The sequence below is a fragment of the Micrasema longulum genome, unplaced genomic scaffold (genome assembly GCF_059751315.1).
Source record: "Micrasema longulum isolate JH-2025_06_02 unplaced genomic scaffold, ASM5975131v1 h1tg001134l, whole genome shotgun sequence".
Taxonomy (NCBI): domain Eukaryota; kingdom Metazoa; phylum Arthropoda; class Insecta; order Trichoptera; family Brachycentridae; genus Micrasema; species Micrasema longulum.
In genome coordinates, this window is record NW_028278322.1 from 312,562 (window position 1) to 333,973 (window position 21,412).

Here is a 21,412-nt window from a genome sequence, read left to right on the forward strand (position 1 = left end):
TGAGTTTTCCCTCCAGTCAATTATTCCAGGAAACTGAACTTTTGGAGCTACGAGAAATCTATTGCCAGCAGTGTCTAAAATATGTTTTTATGGGCCAACATTTATTTCCCAAATAAATCATAGATCTAGTCGAAGATTGAATAGATTGCTTGAATTTTTTTATTGTAAATCTAGACTCGCGCAGACACTAATTTTTCATAGCTCCTAAACTTTTTTTGAAACTATGGATAAAAAAAGCAGATTTCAAAAGCTTATTTTTTTAATGAATATCTTATTAGCAATTATTTTTTATTTTTTGATATCTCGTATTCTTCGATGTCTTTATTGAAATATAAAATAAAATGTCTACCCCACATACAGTGGGGTAGACATTTTATCCCCCCTTTGTGGGATGTTTTTTGTAACAGTGTATTTTGTATTTGTACCTTTTGTAAAATACAATTGAAAAATTATAATGAAAAAAGAGTCCCGAGATGAAGACTCCAATAATGATAGCAGGTAAAACTCTAAGACATATCTCTTTAAGGAACACCAGAATAAGAGAGATTTGTGAGGCTGAAGACATCGTTAGATGGAGTAGACAGCGAAGGAGGCAGTCGTACGGTCATGTACGAAGAATGGTCACCACCAGACTCACTTATATTTAATCAGCCTCGCGGGAGGAACAACCCTCCGGAGAACAGACCACATAGGTCTATGGCAAGGAGAGAGAAGATTTAATTAGAATAATTAAACAAAAAATATTACTAACCCTTTTACTCTCAAATGAGTAAATTGTCAGTGGAAGTTATAAATAAATAGATAGTTGTTAGTCGACGTCTTGTTTTTGATCATTTATATAATAGTTTAATTTGTATTCGGCCAGCATCTTCGATCCGTAGAAATCTCGTATTCATGACTCTCAGATCACGAAATATTTACGAAAAACAGAAAGTCTACTGCAGTTTGAATATATTATCCAAACGAAAGGAAACAATGCTACAAAATTTTGATTCAACTGAGCATACACATCAAACGGGAGATTTGGCCAAATCATTTATCAGAATTGTTAAAAATATTTATAAAAGCAGTAATATTAATAATACAGTGGTCGTGAGTAATCGCTTCTAGGGGGCATTTTGACAAAATTTGTCTTTATATATGTAATTTGTTAAATTATTATTTAAAAATATATTTTTGGATTTCACTTTAAGACTCATATGAGCCATTTAAAAAAATCCATAATCCAATCACATTTTACTACAGAAAGTATCCATAAACAATTAAAATAAATCATATTTCATCATTCCTGCACGACAGGGTTAAACTGAAGTACATTTAAATTCCAACTATCCGGATTGATGAGTGCCAGATTTAGTTGCTTTTGAAATAATACAGCGAAATGGAATCACATTAAAAACTTGCAAACAACATTAAAAACCCAAGTTCCGGAACTTTACTAGTAGTCAGTAAACGTGAAGCGGCCTAAAAAGACGCTACATGCAGATTTGAATTCACAGTAAACTGGCGTAGACGGTTAGTCTTTTTTACTCAACTACGCGTTTTTTACGTCAATGATAACGCGACAACGCTCATTTATCGGAACATAATTTCAAACTGTCGCAAAATTTAATTATACCTACCTCACCGCCAGTTGGTGGTCCATGTCAAGACAAAAAATTGGTCAAATGGTCATGATCGTAGAATAACGACGCATGTGATTTTATTCAACTTTACATGAGAGCGGTTTAAATTTTTTTTTGACACTGTCACAACTTGATATGTGCAAAAGTATATAATTTGACATTTGGGTTTAGTTATATATATTTAATTTTTTTCTAACCTGGAAAAAAGCCTTTATTTAACTTTTTCAAGATCAAATATAAAAGAAAGTCAATGTTCCTCTGTCATTGGTGGCGTCCGTCCACTTCCAACTGAAAGAATATCTCAATTGAATATAAAAAAATGGCTCTAAATGCTCTTCTTGATGCTTGGCAATCGCGATGGGAATCTTCCCCTTCAGGGAGGATTACTTTTTTTTTTCCTTCAATCCGCCAGCGCTTAAAATCTTCTTGGGTTATCCCTGCTCACTGAACTACGCGGTTTTTATCAGGTCATGGTAAATTTAATGACAAATTATTTGTTTTTAATATTGTCGATTCCTTTTCGTGCTGCTGCGGATATCCTAATCAGTCTTCTGAACACATCCTGCGGTCTTGTCCCTTTTCCCCTCTTTCAATTTCAATTGATTTATTTTATAAACGTTTATGTACATTAAAAAATATTTCAACGCAATATTTTTTAATGTACATAAACGTTTACAATAATGTACATAAACAATATACAAAGATGGTAAAATAAAAATACCCAGCAATTATAGAGAAATAATGCTTTCCTCTCTGATTTTTTTTTCACTAATATGAAAGATGTCAATATCCGAAGAGATACGGTTGAGTAAAGACATCGCTCTTCCTACTAGCATTACCATCGGCAAGTTGGTTCTGCAAGCAGGAAGATAAAACAGCTTAAGCTGTCTATGTAGTCGTAAGGTAGTCATTAGGAACATAAAGAAAAATCTCTCCGTTACACCTATGTTGATCGTAATACCACGGATCAATCGGAAAAAATACATAAGCAAGTATGCGTTTCATTTTTTCACCAAACTATCGTAGCCAAGCATTCCCAGTATGAAGTCAGACGGGTACAATCACGGAAAATATCTTTATGTAATCATTACCGAATGGAGCTTCTCGCTACTATCCGTGGCCCTGTTATAGGTCCTGTCGGATATACAGATCTGGTGGCTTCCAAAAATAATTTCGAGGCTTTTAAAAAGTTTTGTAATCACTTCAGCGAATTGATCATGTCCAATCAGTTTAATCGCAGTCTGTGAAGAATTCACTTCCCTCTTTTCTCAATCCAATGAAGTGCATATTATGTACTTCTGGATTACCTTCTTGCTACCAGACCACAGAGAGCGCCCTCAGACAGCTTTTCTCGTTCAGCAAGGAGCAACTGTTCCGTGTATGTATGTGACTTATGTCCTCAGACGTGGTGGACAAGCTGTCGCATTTTTCGCACATCCGTCGTTGTTCTACGACCCCGACGATTTCGACCATTTGGTCCCGAATCAGTAAAAGTTTGAGAGCCTCTGCTCTAAACCCAACGGAGGAAGTTCCAACTTCCATTACGCTCAGCCGTAACCGAGATAGCCTCTCCGATTTTTTTATCCAAACACGTTTTTAGGACGAAAAACTAAAAACTAAACCACTGTTTTATAAATACCTTATTGAAGTTAAGTCTTTAAATGCATTTTTTAATACAATATACATTTCCTATTATGTTATGTCATGTCAGATTTGAAGATAAACTACGTATTTAAATATTGCAAATAAGTACTGCTTTTTTGTTCTAACTTGTCAAAACACATTTTTGTTCGAGATAAATTTATTCTTAAATAGAATCTCGAACTCAAATCATCTCCAGATTTAAAAAAATAAAAATATTATGTAAGTACCGTGCGCGGCGGTCCGTCCATAGATTGAATGGAATCAATCGATGCTTTTCTAAAAATTTGATCTAAACAATCAGTACCTATTTTTAAAAAAATATAATACAACCAGATATACGTTAACTAATCTCTTTAATAACTACAGCAAATATTTTTTAATTAGTTTGTTAATTGTAGCGATCTGAGATGGGGCCTACGTTCATTCATTGATAAATCTTAAACATAGCGACAAGCCCACACACAATCTTTCGCCGCGCCGTTATGCGCGGACTAGATAATAAAGTAGTGTTCCCTAGAGTTGTCCTGTGCAAGTATCGGACCTATTGTCCTCGTGCGAACAGCAATTTGAAGGACAAGACAACGTGCCGAGACATTGCCATAGAGATAGACGGGCAGGCTATCTCCGCAGGACGATGGATTACCCCCATCACCGCGCGCGGCTACGTTGTTCGCGTACAGAAAGGACAGCAGGACAATAGCGTGCATGTCGCTCATTTGCTTAATTTTTATTGTCTACTGGTTCGTCCTCCAACAATTCCAATACACCCTGGTACAAAGAAACAATATTTTTCGCAAACTCGCTCGTAACGCAGCCGACGAGTATTCATTTTCGCAACTTTCCACGTGTGAACTACGGCCGATTTTTTTGTATTGTCTCATTGTCCTGTCTTGCGCGTTCGTGGCTGTTCACGGAGCTGGGACAAAGTAATATTGTACTGTCCATTGTATTGTCCTCTTGTAAACCCAGCTTAAGTTTAAATGAATTCACTTTTGAATTAAACTTTAAAATTCAAGGACACATCACTTACACTACACAGAGAGATTGATGTAACCACCGTCGAAGTAATTTAAGAGTTTTGTAATATGAAAGCATTATTTCACTGTAATTTATCTTGTTATATTAATACGCGATTTGACCTTCCATCATACAACCGTATTCCCGTATTTTGTTCCTGGATTATGCACTAGAAGAGTACTAGAGCTGAAACCTTGATAATGTGAGTGAGATTCTTCCGGCTGAACCAATTCACCTACTAGGCAACGCCTGAAATCAAATTTTACAATTTTAATGCTTCTTCTTTTACCAGTTAGTTGATTCAACAGTGTTTTGAGTATGTCCAAATGATTGCAGACTGGCTGGATTTCCTCCTTGGGAGTTATTCAGATCTAAATTCGTCGCAACGTAGAGAAAACTTTTTTGAGAGTAATACGGAAGTCAAGGCATTTACAGGGCTTATGACCTGTCATTGGCTGGTTTAAGTAGCTACTTTACACACTATGTAGCTACTTTACACACTATGTAACATTCACCATTCTGCCATTTTGGACAACCTCGACTCTTCCCGACCAATGGACAAAAAAACGAGGCCTGCACTCTTTTATCTCGAAAACACCACCACATAACAACTCACTCTTTGATGCGCCTGAACTACTGAGCTCAAAAAAAAAAAATATCCCAACTAGAAACCTCAGACAAAACGTATTCTTTCATACCGATAACCACAGAACTAACTATGGTTTTCATTCCCCTATGCCCAGATTCTTAGGTCTGCTAACAAACATAACAGTCTCTATTTCTTTGATAGCAAGTATATCATACGATCACTGAATCAAAGTCAATTATAAACACCTCTCTCCCGCTTCCACTCCCACCAAGTCTACATTATACCATTGTGTCTTTCTACTTTCCTTATAATAATTTTACATGCATAAATATGTCCTTAAAAATGCCTATTGTTTTATATTTGTTGTCCAATGTTGTATATTTGCAAAAGAGAGAAAGAAAAACGACGTTCAAACATCTATTCATTAAAATTCCCAGCCACTGGCACATCCTCGTATAATCCTGCGTGCGTCACCGCGTAGCCGCAAATGCACATCCCGGAAAAATCTAAAATGGGATCGAGTGGGCGAAAAATCTTCCATTTTAAATGTCAGTCACAGACCGCAAATTATGCATTTATCATATAAAATAATTTGTGAAAATGCAATTTGATACAGTCTTTACCGTCTTTGTCTATAAACGTTTGGACAAACTCAAAACATTGTTGATTAAACCGAAAAATCCGAGAAGTATAAAAATTGAAAAATGTTTTCAGGCGTTGCCTGGTAGGTGAAATAATTCAGCGGACGAATCTTCACATCAAAAAAGGCTTCTGGGCCGCGATTATGAAAGGCTGTCTTCATTGGTATATACTGAGACGGTATAAACTAATATTGATATATATGTACAAAAATGTGTATATCTATATGAAAATTCAAAGTATCTTCGTCGGTATCCATGAACATATTCTATTTTTAATACAGAAAACTAAATTTTACTACGTAGATAAAATTTAAGATAAATTTTATCTTCCCATCAGAATACGTACCCGATTACAATGGGAAGTTAACATTCATCTTTAATTTTATCTACAAATTAAAATTAAGTTTTCTGTATGAAAAGCCGAATATACATACATTTTTTTCCTCGCGTTTCTTTAATTTCTTCAGGTAACTCATTGCACAGCTTCAATCCCTTGTACAATGAGTTTTGATTTTTTAACATGTTCAACCGACGAAGATACTTTGAATGTTCATGCAAATATACTCATTTTCGTAAACAAATATAGTTTTTTCTTTATAGACAGTCGAAGATAACTCCAAGTTGCCTCTTCTTTAAACCTGCGGGCTCACGCCGTCCTGGAAGGCCGTCAATGACGATCTTTAGACTTTATTCGGCGGAATTAAGGGGCGCTAGATTGACGTGGGAAGAGGCAAAAATGCTGCCTGGCGATAGGGTCTCCTGGAGGCAACTGGTGATGTCCACATGCTCCACTTAGCAGCGGATGTGGAAAAGAAGAAGAGAAGAAGAAGATAACTCTGTTAACTTTCGTAAATCACAACATTACAAGGGTGTAATTTTACAGTTATTTTGTGATGTCATAATAAGGCGATGAGGATTATACTCAAAAGAAATATCTATTCTAATGTGGAAAGAATGCACAAATAAATTGGCTTGCTCACAGTAAAGCAACAAATTAAATATAATGTTGCAATTTTTATACATAAAATAATTAAGGGGATGAATAAAATAAAAACAATAATACAATTTAACCAACAATGTCATACATATGAAACAAGGGGTAAAAAAAATAAAAAATACCCATTGGTACTCCTCATTAGGAGAAAAACAGAATCTCAAAACTCATTTTACAAGGGTTTAAAGCTGTACAATGAGTTATCTGAAGAAATAAAGGAAATAGAAAAAATCTAAATATTAAAAAATAATTTGAAAAAATATGTTATTGAGAAATTCTAATATTATTAAAAGTTTATATGAGTTCTTAAGATGTTATGAAATAACTTAATAAAACATAAATAATAAACCGTTTGGGGTATTAGTAACAATTTTCAATAAAAAAACACTACCACGCATGTGTGTTTAAAATTGTTTAATATGCAGATTTTTTAATTGACATTAGTCCCTATATAATGTTGGCAAGAAAAAATTAGATCCGCCATTGGCTCTTTTAAACCCAAGACATTTTAGTTACATGGTGAATTCGCAATGAAATATGATTAGCATTGAGAAATTCTAATTAAAGTTGCTCAATTAAAATAAATGAATTTGAATGTAGGTAGACGAGAATAGCGTGTTAACTGTTAGTTATTTTCTGCTAAATGGTATATTGCTTATAAATAGATGGCACATAACAAGAAGTAATAAGTATTAAGCAATCTGAAAAATGAATGCAAGTAAATGCTAGATAAAATCTCATTAATTTGAAAAGTCTCAATGACTAAGAAGCAAACAAAATATAATTACAGAGAAAAAATACGAAAATCCTGTAGGACAAAATAAGAAAAAAAGACTCTAAACAGGTTGTCGGATTTTTGAGAGAAATATAAAAAAATATTCGCGTTATTTTTATTTAATTAGCAATGATAAAAGCATTAATTTCAACAAATTAACACAAGTATCAGAAAGCTTTTACTATTAAGCGATAGATGGCAGTAGTTTACAGATTTTTACTCTGTAGAAATCTGTCTGAAATCTGACAATATGGCGGGATTAAATTCTCACTGGCTGTCAACTATCGTTAAATGAAAATGCGTTAATCACAAGGCACAAGTCGGCGTACTATTTAGTGATGTATTCCGAGAAGAGTGGAGACAATGTGACAAGCAATGAGTTAGTGGAAGTGACGCATCTTGAGGAAATGGAATGATAACAAATCCTTGATCATGCTTTGACAAGCCGCCAAATGGAATAAAAAGCCTGCAAATGTGTTACCTACATTGCATCTGAGCTATAACAATGGCACAATTATTCTGAAATGTTCATTTTTGAGTTAAGTATGCAGAAATGTTCTTAAATATATTTCTTATCTGTATAATTAAGGCCAAAGACACAAATTAGCGTGCTGCTAACGCTGACGCTAGATATTTTATCCGAGGTACCGCAAAACCGTCCAATTTTGCCCTGGATTTGCCCAAAAAGTCTAATCTATGATCAACCTTTAAAAAAACAAATTTCCATTTGATTTCGGTAAATTTGCAAAAAGTTTCGCCCAAAAAGTCTAATCTATGATCAACCTTAAAAAAAAATAATTTCCATTTGATTTCGGTAAATTTGTACAAAGTTTCGCGGTACCTACTTAAACACAATCTCAGATCCCGAATCTTAATTTTTTTAAAATAAAACTTGAACCGACAAGCGCCAGCTCAAAGTTTTTCTCCGAACTGACAAATAAATTAACATACAGTAAACCGCCGTTTATCCGAACTCCAGTCATCCTGATTGCCAAATATACAAATCGTTAACAGGAAACAAAAAAAAAGATTTTAGCTCTAATTTAATCGTGCAATTAACTTTGCTGGAGTTTTTATGTGATTTCAATTCTTTATATTATTTCAGAAGCAATAAAATCTGGTGGGTACTCATTAATCCAGATGGTTGGAGTTTTACCGTATCGCTAGAATTATTTTAGGAGTCAGGCAGATCCAGCGTTCCGGAATATTCCCTATATAATATAATATAGTTTAATTGAATTACAGTGAAAATTTAGCGACATTATTTTTTGCATCTAGCCCCTCGTTTCCGAAACTGACAGTTATGACAGAATTTAATTCGACTTCAAAATTTGCTTATTTTTCTCTCACATTTTTAGTAGACTTTTAAGAAAAAAAGTGCCAACCTCAAAACGATGAAAAATTTAAGTAACTCGAAAAGATAGTAAAACAGATGGAAAAAATATAATAATTATTTTTTTAGAGTGCTAACTTTCTGACGCATATAATCTGTGTCTGACGCCTAGATACTCTTATTTGTTAATAGGACAGAACCTAGCGACATTATTTTAACATCTAGGCGTTCGTTTTATTAAAGTGACAGTTATGTCGGAATTTAATTCGTCTTCAAAACTGACTTATTTCTCTCTCATATTTTTAATAGGCTTTTAGGAAAAAAAGTGCCAACCTTTTGAGGTGTACAAACCGACGTACTTCCATCAAAACTTTATGGTGAGGGGATCGGTAGCTTATCTTAGTAATCGGTCGGGAGAATTTTATCTTTAACTATGACGTCATACTAAAGCTATGTCGTTTCAGGGGGTAAATATGTGTACCGTAACGTACGCTTCCCCTTGTTTCATATCGATGCACATATCCAAAACTTGAAAGTGGGGGTCGGTAGTGTATCTTCGTAATCGCTAGAGATAATTTATCTTCAACTATACCGTCAAGGTGAAGGTATGACGTCTTTATCTTCCCATCATAGTCGAGGCCCAGGACTGGTAACAAAAATGATCCAGATACGCTGCGATTGGTGTACCGGAAAGGGAATGATGATGATGTAAATGCCTGCACTTCCATATTTACTTTTCTAAAATGCTCTCCATCTGTGTCGCAACATAATCTTATCGAGATGTCGTTAAATACAGCAGTGCATGTAGTAAGTATTTGAAGATTTAGCTGTTACAATGAAACAGATGTCATTTGTTCTGGTGAAATATTGAACGACAGATGTTTTGACAATAGTTATGATTCTTCTAGAAATAAATAAAAAGCGATCATGATTTGGATTCTAGGCAGGCATTGTTTACATAGTAGAAGAAGAATTTTGTTTATTTTATATACAGGTCTGCGCCTCGCAGACTTTTTATCAAAAACTTTCAATTTATTTTAATACGTGCGTAGATTTTCACGATCACTGTTATCAATAGGTGTGTATCTTTTTTGGGAGATTCCGTGTAAGCTGAATCCATTGCAGGAGCCATCGTCAAGGTAAACTATGTGTTTTGTGGAAAAAAAAATCCACAACATTTTTAAACAATTTTCTCACATATTTATGTGTCTTTTTCCCTCTGCCAAGGATCCTCAGAACAGTCAATAAAATCTCACTCAACAGTACGGTCGATGTGTTCCTGCAGCAAAGGCAAACATTGAAGAAGCAAGCGGTGTTATCACTCCCGACTTGAGATGACATACTTCCCATGTCTGCCTAGATCAAGCCATGACTATACGCATTGTATATTTAAATAGATTCTAAGATAAATAAAATAAATTATAACAACTTTGTTTTTAGACACTTATTTTTTATTTTTTCTACCTACTGGTTTCAAAGCTATACAAGGTTCTTTATCAAGGTATACTTCTAATGAATTCTATCATATTTACTTTAATATTTGAGTAAAAGAACACTTAATGTGCCTAAATAATAATCATTTTTCTGAATTCGCAAACTATCTGATATAAAATAATCATAGACTCTGGATTAAAAGTTCTTAATGCTAAAAATAAAATGCTAAAATAAGACAATTTAGAAATCTTAAAACTTAAAAAATCTATTTAAAAGATGAAAAAAATAACAAACAACCAAATAAACAATATTTCCGGTCTAGTTTTAAAGATCGTATCCATCTCACATTACACTTCCCATCCTAAGAAGACTTGATTTATTAGCTTCATATGTACCTAATATCATTAATTGCAGTGCTTTCACACTTATAGATTACGTAGACAGGGTATAGTCTAAGTTTATAACCGAGTTGCACAGTTTAAACCCGCGCTGTGCCACCGGGTGGCCTGTAAGACATCGGACCCTCCGGTAATTTTGAGTAAACTTTGATAAAATAAAATAAGATAGAATTCATTAGTTAAGTATACCTTGATAAAGAAGCTTGGATAGCTTTGAAAAAAAATGTTTTTTTAAATTTTATTGTTAGTCCTTCAAGCATAAACTTTAGATTCTAAGATTGTTTAGGTTAAGTTAATAAATTGCTAATCTATCAGGGTATGTATTCTGAGGTTTAAATGTATCTACAAAGTAAAATTAAGTTTTCTGCATAAAGAATAGAATATGTTTACAATTTTTTTCTCTAAACATGTTCAATTACCGGTTACCGACGAAGATACTTTGAATTTTCATAGAAATATACACACTTTCGTACATAAATATCGATATTATAGTCAGCTGTCAAACTATTTTCATTAGTGATGGGAAATTACTGATCACTGATCAAATCGATTTTATCAGTTATTTCATGCAATCATGAAACTCTGTTTCCGAAAATTGATATAAAAACGCAAAAACAAGCCTATTATAATGTGTTTAACACAATTATTCACCAAAAAATAAGACATTTATACTTTTTTCATGAACAGCATCAAATGAATTATTTTTTTATTCGATCAATTTATATTGATCAATTTGTCCCATCTCTAACGTTTTTGCAAAATGATGTAACCTTGTAAGAACGTCGATAATAATTAGGTTTATTTTAGTTTTTTCTTAGTTTTAAAGCTGGTTTTATACATTAATGTTGATTTATGTGTTAAGTATTGTATTAAAAAAATAAATTAACACGCCAGACACGAATGATTTTTCGTGTGTCAATATAAATAACTACTTTGACGTTACTACAAAGTTATGTCGTCACTTTTTCTGACAAATGTCATTCTAATCAAGCTATATTTTAAGGACTTTAGTTTATACCGTAAATACTCCCGTAAATGGCTCCCATATGACTGGTGATTGGCTTAAAAAAAAGTAATATAAAAAACTTGCTCAATAAGAAGGTTGGTATGTGGGCATAGGATTGAAATAAAATCGTTTCGTCTATCAACGAAAAAGTTTCTCGATATTAAAAGGCAGGAGAGGAAACCGGCAGCTCATTAAACAATCCATCCTTGTCCGCTGAAGAAAGGAAGAAATGCGGCGGACGAGCGCAGACAAAGACGGAACACAGCGACCAGCGACCGACGATCGTGCAATGGACATTAAACTCCACGTCACATCCCAAATGGCTCCGATTATTAATTAACTGTACCCGACACACGTGAGGGCATGTCCCGAAGCGGCCAATCCAACATCCAACGATGGCGGACGTCGGACGCGGGTCATGTCATGAGACAACAGCCTACCAACGGACACGTGTATTATTTATCGACTCCTGGAATTTTACGCGAAGATCAACTGAACGTAGTTATGCAGAAACCAACCAGCAGGGGCGAATCGTGCATAGAAGCGATTATGCGCAGCCCACCATTATATTTGACAATACATAATGATGTTTTTCGATGACTTTATTTACAGAAAAAAAACAAACAATTACTATTTCATATAAATCATTGCCACACCATTCGTATGTTTCTTAAAATATAAATAAAAATATAAATAAAAATATAAATAAAGCGTGCCCAGCGCCAGCAATGAGCCAAGGAACTATCTGATTATTTCTTCATACAAACAAGTGTGCTGTATTTTTAACATCTTAAACCCAGTGGTGGGATTTTTCTCCTAGAGTGAACTTGCGAATTACACAAATTCTTTGAAGATTCTCGATTTGGAAAACGGCATTTCAAACATGATTTCTTAAGGACTATTTTTCTTTGAGATTATACTTTTGACACATGACTCGCAACACATGTGGCGCTCGACGCGGCCGTTTTTGGCATTATTCATTTTTAGAACAAATCGGCCAGTTGACATTTTAATCGTTATGAGAATACCTAATACTGACTGAATTATAAACTTTGATAGAAGTTATGCGTAAAATTAATGGATATTATAGCTACACAATATAATGTATCACGTTACGTAGTTTGAGTTGATTTCATTGATGAGAGTTGTTGTATCACAAAGAACCAAGGAAAAAAATAGCAATTTAAAGTGTATATAACTTATATTATATTATGCACCTACTATGTAGGTACAAATAAATGATATTTTTATGTAGCTTACCTGTAAATAAAATCACCGTTCACATTGCCAGCCAGCCAAAGAAAAATAAAACTGAGATAATAGCACTTTTGTGAAAAGAGTGAATAATCTAATCTACGCAACATTTGGAATATTTTTTACTTTGACAAATGATAAATAATGCATACATTCGTTTTTTATAACTACGCATTTGACCAATTTTGATGATTTTTAAAGTCAGGCTGACCCCACAATCTAAGATATGCATTTTGCACAAAACAGCGTCCGTAGTAAACTATGATGTATGTTGTGTCATTATGTATTGAACATATTGATAAATGGGTACTTAATTGTAAAGAATCGCTTAATCGATTTGTTAAACTAGTTTAATTATTTGTTAAAAGGAGTTTTGTTAACTTTTTAAAGTCTGGCAGACTACACAACCTAAAATACGCATTTTGCAGAAAACAGCGAGATCTAATTTTGAATAATATCTCATTTAAACTTAAAATGTATAAGTTGACATTCTATATTAACACTTTGAGTACCGGCCGAATACACATAGAATTTACCCTGTGCCCGGCCCATTTTTGTGAAATTTCATGCTTTGTGAAGGGTTTCTTAAAAGTGTCATAATAAGTTTAATCGATTGAAACTTTTCAGATTTAAATGAAATAATTAAATAAGTAATTTTTGTGTGATGGTTTTGCCAACATTGGCCTTTATGGAGAGCCGCATTGCGCATTGCAATGTTCGCACATATACAGGGCCTCACTCCTTTTTTGTGTTTTGTATCCCGGAGCCGTGTAAACACGTGATTATAATAACTATCCATTGTGTCCCGGTCCCGTGTTTTTACGTGGTTTACCAGCAGCAAAAAAGTACTAATAAAAGTCACTAGATGTCAATAAAATACACTTTTTTAGACAGCTGGTAAACCACGTGAAAACACGGGACCGGGACACAACACATGGTTATATAATCACGTGTTTACACGGCTCCGGGACACAGTGTTAAAACATATTTTTTTATTACAGGTATTTTTAAATTAATAAATTTAAAATACTTGTGTATTTATACACACTAATTTTTTTAATATTGTGCGGGTTGTCCGGTAATTATGAAATGTCATGTGATAAACGCTATTTTCAAAATGTGTTTATTATCGTTTTTTAGTTTGAAAGCGGCTTGGCTGTTTTTAGCAGAACATATAATTGACCTTACTGCACCCGATAACGCCAATATCCTTTTTTTAAATTCTGGACAGGCTGCTCTCTGCATAACTAAGTTCAACTGTCCTTTCCGATCAAGGATCAAGTGAATCAAGCCAAATAGGTAAAATGTGTGTACTGTTTATGAAATTTGTTCTATTGGTCTATATAAATTGGTTATGTTTTTTTTATGATTATTTTAGTTTTTTTATTGTTTATTATGTTAATGATAATTAGGTTAATTGGATGAATTACGTTTTTTTTTATTGTTATTATTATGTTAACTTTGTTCAATAGCTAATCTTAGGCATGTTTCACATTTTGTAAAATGTTTCCCTCGGCACGGGACACCCCAGTGAGGGAAAATTATTCTGTATAAAAAAAGAATACAAACAATGTAAGAGTATAAATAAATAAATATTCCCCATAAAAAAAAACAATTAAAAAAAAATTTAAAATTGAAATAGTTTTGTAATCTATTTAAATCTTATGTTATAATATCTGCAACTTAAAGGATACCACGAGACCACGAGAGACACACTGAACGAAATGTCCAGAAAACAAGATTTGGTGATGGGGCGTTTTACAAAACATGATAACTTTTTAACCAAATGGGATCATTTCAATCTATAAAGAACTTTAAATGTAAAATTATTACTATTTTGAGAATAAAAGTACACATTAAAATGGCGTATCTAAAACTACTGCTGTTTTTTTCATTAAAACAAAGTGGACTTCGCATTTTTATTTGAACATGAAAAAAAATTTTTACGACAAAAATTTGGTGTTTTATTTACGTATAAAATAGCTACTTGCGATAATTTCTGCATTTTTAACTTCAAAACGGCAAAAAGTGGACTCCAGTGTTTTATCTTCTCATAATCATTCCCTTTCCGCTTCTAATGGTGCATAGGGCACTGCATTGGTACACTGATCGCAGTGTATCTTGATCGTTATTATTGTTGCACGAAGGTAAGATAATATAATAGCATTTCGACCGTGCTTTTCTTTCTTCAATTATAAAAGTTTACTTATTATTTTTACTTTTTAATGATAAGTCGTGCTTAATTATTAAACAAACTATTTTCTGGTATTTGACTTTTGATAATGTTTCATTTTCAACGTACGAAAAATTACAATGATTTTTTTGTTGCCATATTACCCCGACTTACCATGTACTACGCATACATCGATCCGGCGAAAAAACTTTGACCGAATTAAGCAGCTTAAGATTTGATCAGTTGTCAAATCCGCTAACCTAACCCAAATAAAGATTGGCAGTAGTGTCTTGTATTACAAATGCGCCTTTAACTGCGGCGTGAAGAGCGCCAGAGTGGCTTCTATCGATTCATCGTGCCTTTTGCGATTTGCGCTGAATCTGTAATAAATAATTTGGCGAATTGTCCCCTCGCACAAGGCGTCGAGTGTTAGGTGTATTATGTATTCCAGCCGCGAGCAAGCTCCGCCCAAAATATCTAATGGGATCCAAATATTTAGAGAAAGTCGGACAGAGCGTAACGACGATCTGTCCACACTTTTAGGTCTTCAGCTCTGTTGGTCACAGATACGCGGCGCGATGGTCGACAGTCGACAGTTGACATACAGAGATAAGTTATTGATTAAAGATTACTGGCTTAAGAATGTGCTGCCATAAAACAGGAGTGATGGACTATTGCGAAGTGATTTCATGATGATCACGCGATTTCCATTATAAATTGGCAATATTTAAACATAATACTTACATATCCCACATATCTAAGTATTTGGAAAGAGACAATATAGAAACAGGAAGTTTCTATATCGTGTTATTGTTATTTATGTGTTATTTATTTTTTTCATATATTTTTTGAAAACCATTAATTTTTCTGTTAATCTGGTTTTAATTTTTTAAATTCAAATTGTTAGTTGCTTATTTTTTTATTTTTGAAGTTTATTTTTCAAAATTTAGTTTTTTGTTTTTGTTCAATTCTTAAAATGTAAAGTAATTTTTAAAAATAGTTTTGATTTTGTTATTTTGTAATTTTAATTAAAATATTGAGATATTTTTATTCTTATTACATATTCACATTACACACGTAGCTTAAGAACAGGGCCCCGATTACAAAGGGAAGTTAACAGAGTTATCTTCGACTGTCCATAAAGAAAAACCGACATTTGTGTTCGAAAATGAGTATATTTGCATGAACATTTAAAGTATCTTCGTCGGTAACTTATAATTGAACATGTTTAGAAGAGAAAAATGTATGCATATTCTGCTTTTCATACAGAAAATTTAATTTTACTTAGTTGAAGATAAATGTTAACTTTCCATTCTAAGTGGGGCCCAGGCAATTACGTATCTAGTGAAGCTGCCAGGTATATTTCCTTGCATTGCAAGTATGCAAATAAACGCCGTATTTTAGTACTGAAACTGGAATATCTACGACCAGAATAAAACGAGGTTTTCGTCACTTTATGTGGTTTTCTGATAAAAGTCAATGTGATTCGAACATGGCACTAGGTAGTAAAAATTGACAATAAATTACGACGTGAGCAGTAGCGTCCCTTGAGTTAACCAGCAAGGCAAGCCCATTTAAAAATATTAAAAAAAAACTTACAAGTACGGTTCTTAAACTAATTTAGAGAAAAATAACCTAACAAAGCGAGAAAAAAACAAGCACATAAACAATCATGAAAACGTTCGATCTGTTCTATCGCATCCGCATGCAACTTACATCACTTCCAAAGAATCTGGCTTCTAACCTCTATACAAAAAGCAATATATAAATTTTCCAAAAAATTGTTATCCATATGTTTATATTTCACGTTCGCAATGCGGTGTTCGTAAATTTTCTTGCGGCGAGAAAGCCACATAAGAAGCCCATATGAGAGAGCGAGACGACTATTCATACTGCCAGCGTCCGCGCACATGGATTTTATGGGGTTCGGGTTTTTCGTCTCCAAATAAGAATGACGAATTTACAGACGATCGCGCCAAATTTTAAACAACGAAATTAATTATTGGAAACCTCAGGTCCAGATTTGGTCATTTTGATTCGAAATCGGGTAGGCAAGCCCGGCGCTTCTATGGAAATACCGCCACGCATGTGAGTAGAAGATAATATGCTTCATCGTGGTTTCCATTTGGTATACAAGAGTCTAATAAAAGTAGAATTGAAAATTCTAATATGAACACACTGATCTGTAAATCGTCCAGTGAAATATTCAATTATTTGTCTATCTACATTACTCATTCTAGTTCGCTATGCTAGTCAGAACGTGATCTGCGTACTGAGTAACCCCATATAAAATGATTGTTTCTGAGGAATGCAGAAGACATTAATTTTACGAGAATATCATCAGAAGAATATTTGGAAAATTGTCTCTAAAAATGTGACGTTCGTTTTCATTCATATTCGCTTGCGGGTAGTTATTTTGTTGAATAATGTAGTTCTGTGTGTGAAATCGAACCGGAACCCTGGACGAGTGCTTTCGACCCGATGGCTGCTCTCTTGAGGTCTTGGGTTCGATTCCTAGGAAGGCGCACGTAAAATATATATTCAATAAGTTCAATATTTCATTGTTCCTGGATTTGTTTTAGATGGGAGTTGCATTTGCTATTTATTTTGCTTGTTATGTACAAGGTTTATATATCTTAAAGTGATTTTTTTCTGCTTCTATTTTCTCTTTTAGAGTTGGATCAGGAAGGCTGGCACCTGATGGGAAGGACTTATTACTTCACCTTTATGTAACATATGATAAAAAAGCTTGCCCCATGCACCACTGGGTGCGGAAAGGGGAATAATGATGACTTTGAGTTTTTTCGAATACGATTTTTTGAAATATTCTTACAACTTTGAAATGATGCTGTAGGATCCGGCATAAAGTCTACGAATATTTATAAAATAATGGGAGTGATGATTAAATTAATGAGGTTATGAATGTGGATCATTTGAACGGAAATGACTGTATTTTGTACTACGAATTATCGACCTACTTATTTAGAGCATTTAGTTTTTAGAAACAATCATATCGAATTATGGACTGCAAGTCGGGCTTTTGCGTTAATCTGGTGGGGTTAAGCTGTCGGTGACTAACCTGTGGTAAAAGTTCTGGGTGGTGAGCTGGCCGGTTCTGTGATGACTCCTGACATATCCTGCATGTCTCCTGGCGACCGTCTGTCTCCCGCCGCTGGAGAGTCGGGCAGCTTCAACTCTTCACCTGGAAGAAGAAATACGCTCAGTCAAAATTGTGGAAATCGGGTCTAGATTACAAGCCAGTTGCGCAGAAATGACGACGCTGTTTATAAAAGGGCAAACATGATGAAATTATTAAAAATAACAATCATTGAGAAATGAATGCACTAAAATAGTTGGAAATTGTACTCCTATACTTTCCGCATCAACCGCGTATTTTAAAAGGTGGCATTTAATATCAAACTGATTTAAATATGCCATTGCAGAATTGCAGTTATCGATTGAAATGAGAACTCCAATCAACTGTATTTTTGCATTAGCATTATCATTAGCATTAGCTGGGATTAGCAAGCATCAGCTAGCCATAACATTAGCTAACTGGAACACCTAAATTACAAAGATAGCTAAAATATTATCCGTTTTCTTATTTTAATCGAATTATGCATACCTAAATTTCTGTGTCGAATCGGTGTGGCGTTATTTTGAATGTAAACATAAAGGTCTTCGCTACATTAATATTATTTTGTTTGTCCAAAGATTGGAAAATCGATCACAAGACAGTTTTGAAAAACACAGTAACAAAAATAAAAGTGGACCATTGAAAAACAGTATTACACAAAACTAATACAAAATGTATTGGTGCGGTCGTGATGGGGTATGTCTCGCTGAAGATATACTTTTATAAAGTGTCACGAAAAGCCAAACTGCGTAACATCAGCATCAGTACCAACAGGTCCTACTCACTAGCGTCCACGAGTGGTCTTCAGGCCCGGCGGACCCAGGGCAATGTGACCACTAACATTATTACCAGCGTCATAGCAGATAGTGAGAGCGCCAATGGCGAGTGTCCGAACGCCAAATAACGGAACCCCCCTGCTAAGGGAAGGCGACCCCTAGAGAAAACACACCAGAGAAGGCAACGGGAAACCTTTCAGATTATTATTGACAGGATATCACTAGGAAGAAGAGATTGCCAGCGTCGGACACCCGATAGGGCATAAAAAGGGAAATGTACCCAATGATTTTCACGAAGGGGTAAAGAAGCATTAAAAAAGATACTCCATTAAAGTTTAATACGCAACATTTTAGAGACAGTGTAAATCACGTAAACAAAATCATAAAAATGAACTACATTGATAAAGGAAACTAATTGGAAACATTTTCAAATGTACATATATGCGTCAATGTTTAAATGTAACGCTATACGTAGGTACTGAGTTAGCGTGTTTACTCAACTTTAATGTTTATTGAGAGCACTTTAGCATTGCTGAAATTGATTCATCACTTTGAAAAGATAATTTGGGCGTTATCGCATCGTTTCCCCGCGTTTTATTGTGTTTTGGATGACGAATATACCCACCTTTAAGTTCACGGCGCTTTAGAATAGATCAAAATAAATCCTCATAGCAAAATTATTATTCAAAACGTTACATATTTGAAATTGTTGTTGTGTCAAGTGTCTATTTCATTCTGCATTCAAAGAAAAAACCATACGTTATGCCGGTAAGAAGGAATCATTTCTCCGAATTGATTTTAAGTGCGACAATGCTAAGATTTTTCATAATCCTAAAGAATTGTTTCATTTTGTAACGAACCCGAGCTGTTTTTTTTAAAAATCAGGTCTGAAGAGAAATGCATGTTTCCGTTCGTTTCTTTCTTCCTGTATTTTGCATTCCTTCTTTCCATTGAAGACTTTACTGTAAAAAAGACAAAATAAAGTCTTCAAATCCCTCAGAGTGAAGAGTGATCAAAAATTCAAATGCACCCAACGGTTCATTGAACGGAAGACGCTCGGAGTGAGTCTTCGAGATGGAATAAGAAACGAAAAGATTAGACGGAGAATCAAAGTCGCCGATGTCATGAACTGTGCGGCAAAGCTGATGTGGCAACGGGCAGAACATAATATATGGCCAGACAGGGAGATACCAGATGGCGCCACGAATATTAAAGTGGAGACCCCGGGCAAATAAAAGGAGTGTCGGAAGGCCCCAGATAGCTGGCGGTGCCTGGATGCGGAGGAGTCGAGACATAGACGAGTGGAAGGAGTTGGGAGAGGCCCACAGCCTATAGTTGGAGAGATGAAAGCGAGAGAAGAAGATAAAGATTGAAGACTGGTATAGTATTTGCATTATTGACACAATTATTTATTTATTTGACAAATTTTAGTCTGCATTACTTTATGGGCTGTTTAATATAAGTTAGAAGAAAACAAAAAAAGCAGATAGCTGCCAAACTGCCGATATGTACAGAAAAATAGATCCATATTATTGCCCTATTAATGGGTGAATTCTGACTTGCATTTGTACGGCTTCTGGGTGTGTAAAACAGTATTTCATGCAATCATGAAACTCTGTTTTCGACAATTGATATAAAAAACGCAAAAACAAGCCTATTATAGTGTGTTAAACACAATTATTCACCAAAAAATGAGACATTTATACTTTTTTCATGAACAACATCGAATGAATGATTTTTTTATTCGATTAATTTACATTGATCAATTTGTCCCATCTCTAACGTTTTTGCAAAATTATATAACCTTGTAAGAACGTCGTTAATAATTAAGTTTATTTTAGTGTTCTTTTAGTTTTAAAGCTGATTTGATATATTAATGTTGATTTATGTTTCAAGCATTGTATTAAAAAATAAATTAACAAGCCAGATACAAATGATTTTTCGTGTGTCAATATAAATAACTCCTTTGGCGTTACTACAAAGTTATGTCGTCACTTTTTCTGACAACTGTCATTCTAATCATGTTACATTTTAAGGACCATAGTATACTTCCAGAAATGAGCTTATCGAAATGTTTCCCGAGAAAAATTTGACGACGAGATTAGAAGGTGTTGTAATCCAGCATCCCTGCTAGAAAATAAGGATGGATACAAATATAACACATATCTATATGTATTTTTAATAAATTGTCATGGAATAAATCGCTGCGTACACGTACTGTCAAATGTACAAGAAACATGTTTGTACAAAATATAAAATAAATTCATAACATGTAGACTATCTTATCACGAATCCTCCCAACCAGCGGAACCTTTCGCAATAATAATAATTGTTAATCATTGATAACGATAAAAACCAGCGCCCCTTTCATCCTTGGTCAAAATGAATCTGACTCAGTGTAGTACATTGTCAATAACCCAATTCAAATTTGATTTGGAGAAGAATGGATCAAGTACCTATTTCAATTTCAATGAAGACAAGAGAAATTTTGAAATTTTTCTTAAAATTCAATTAAGTTGGGTTGAAAGTACCCGAAAATTTTCACTTTCAGTGACTTATTTCATTATTTTGATTTTTTAAAGGAAAAACAATGGGATCTTGAAAAATCAACCCGAAG

General features: G+C 34.2%; 1 protein-coding gene across 1 annotated transcript in view; it reads right to left on the reverse strand.

The window, feature by feature from the left end:
* peb (zinc finger protein pebbled) overlaps positions 1–21,412 on the reverse strand; it is a 52,439-nt gene that overhangs the window by 6,257 nt on the left and 24,770 nt on the right. Inside the window, exon 2 of the mRNA XM_088233623.1 lies at positions 17,963–18,085. Within this exon, the coding sequence (XP_088089749.1) occupies positions 17,963–18,026 (64 nt within the window). The 5' untranslated portion in view covers positions 18,027–18,085. The remainder of the gene's footprint in view (positions 1–17,962; positions 18,086–21,412) is intronic.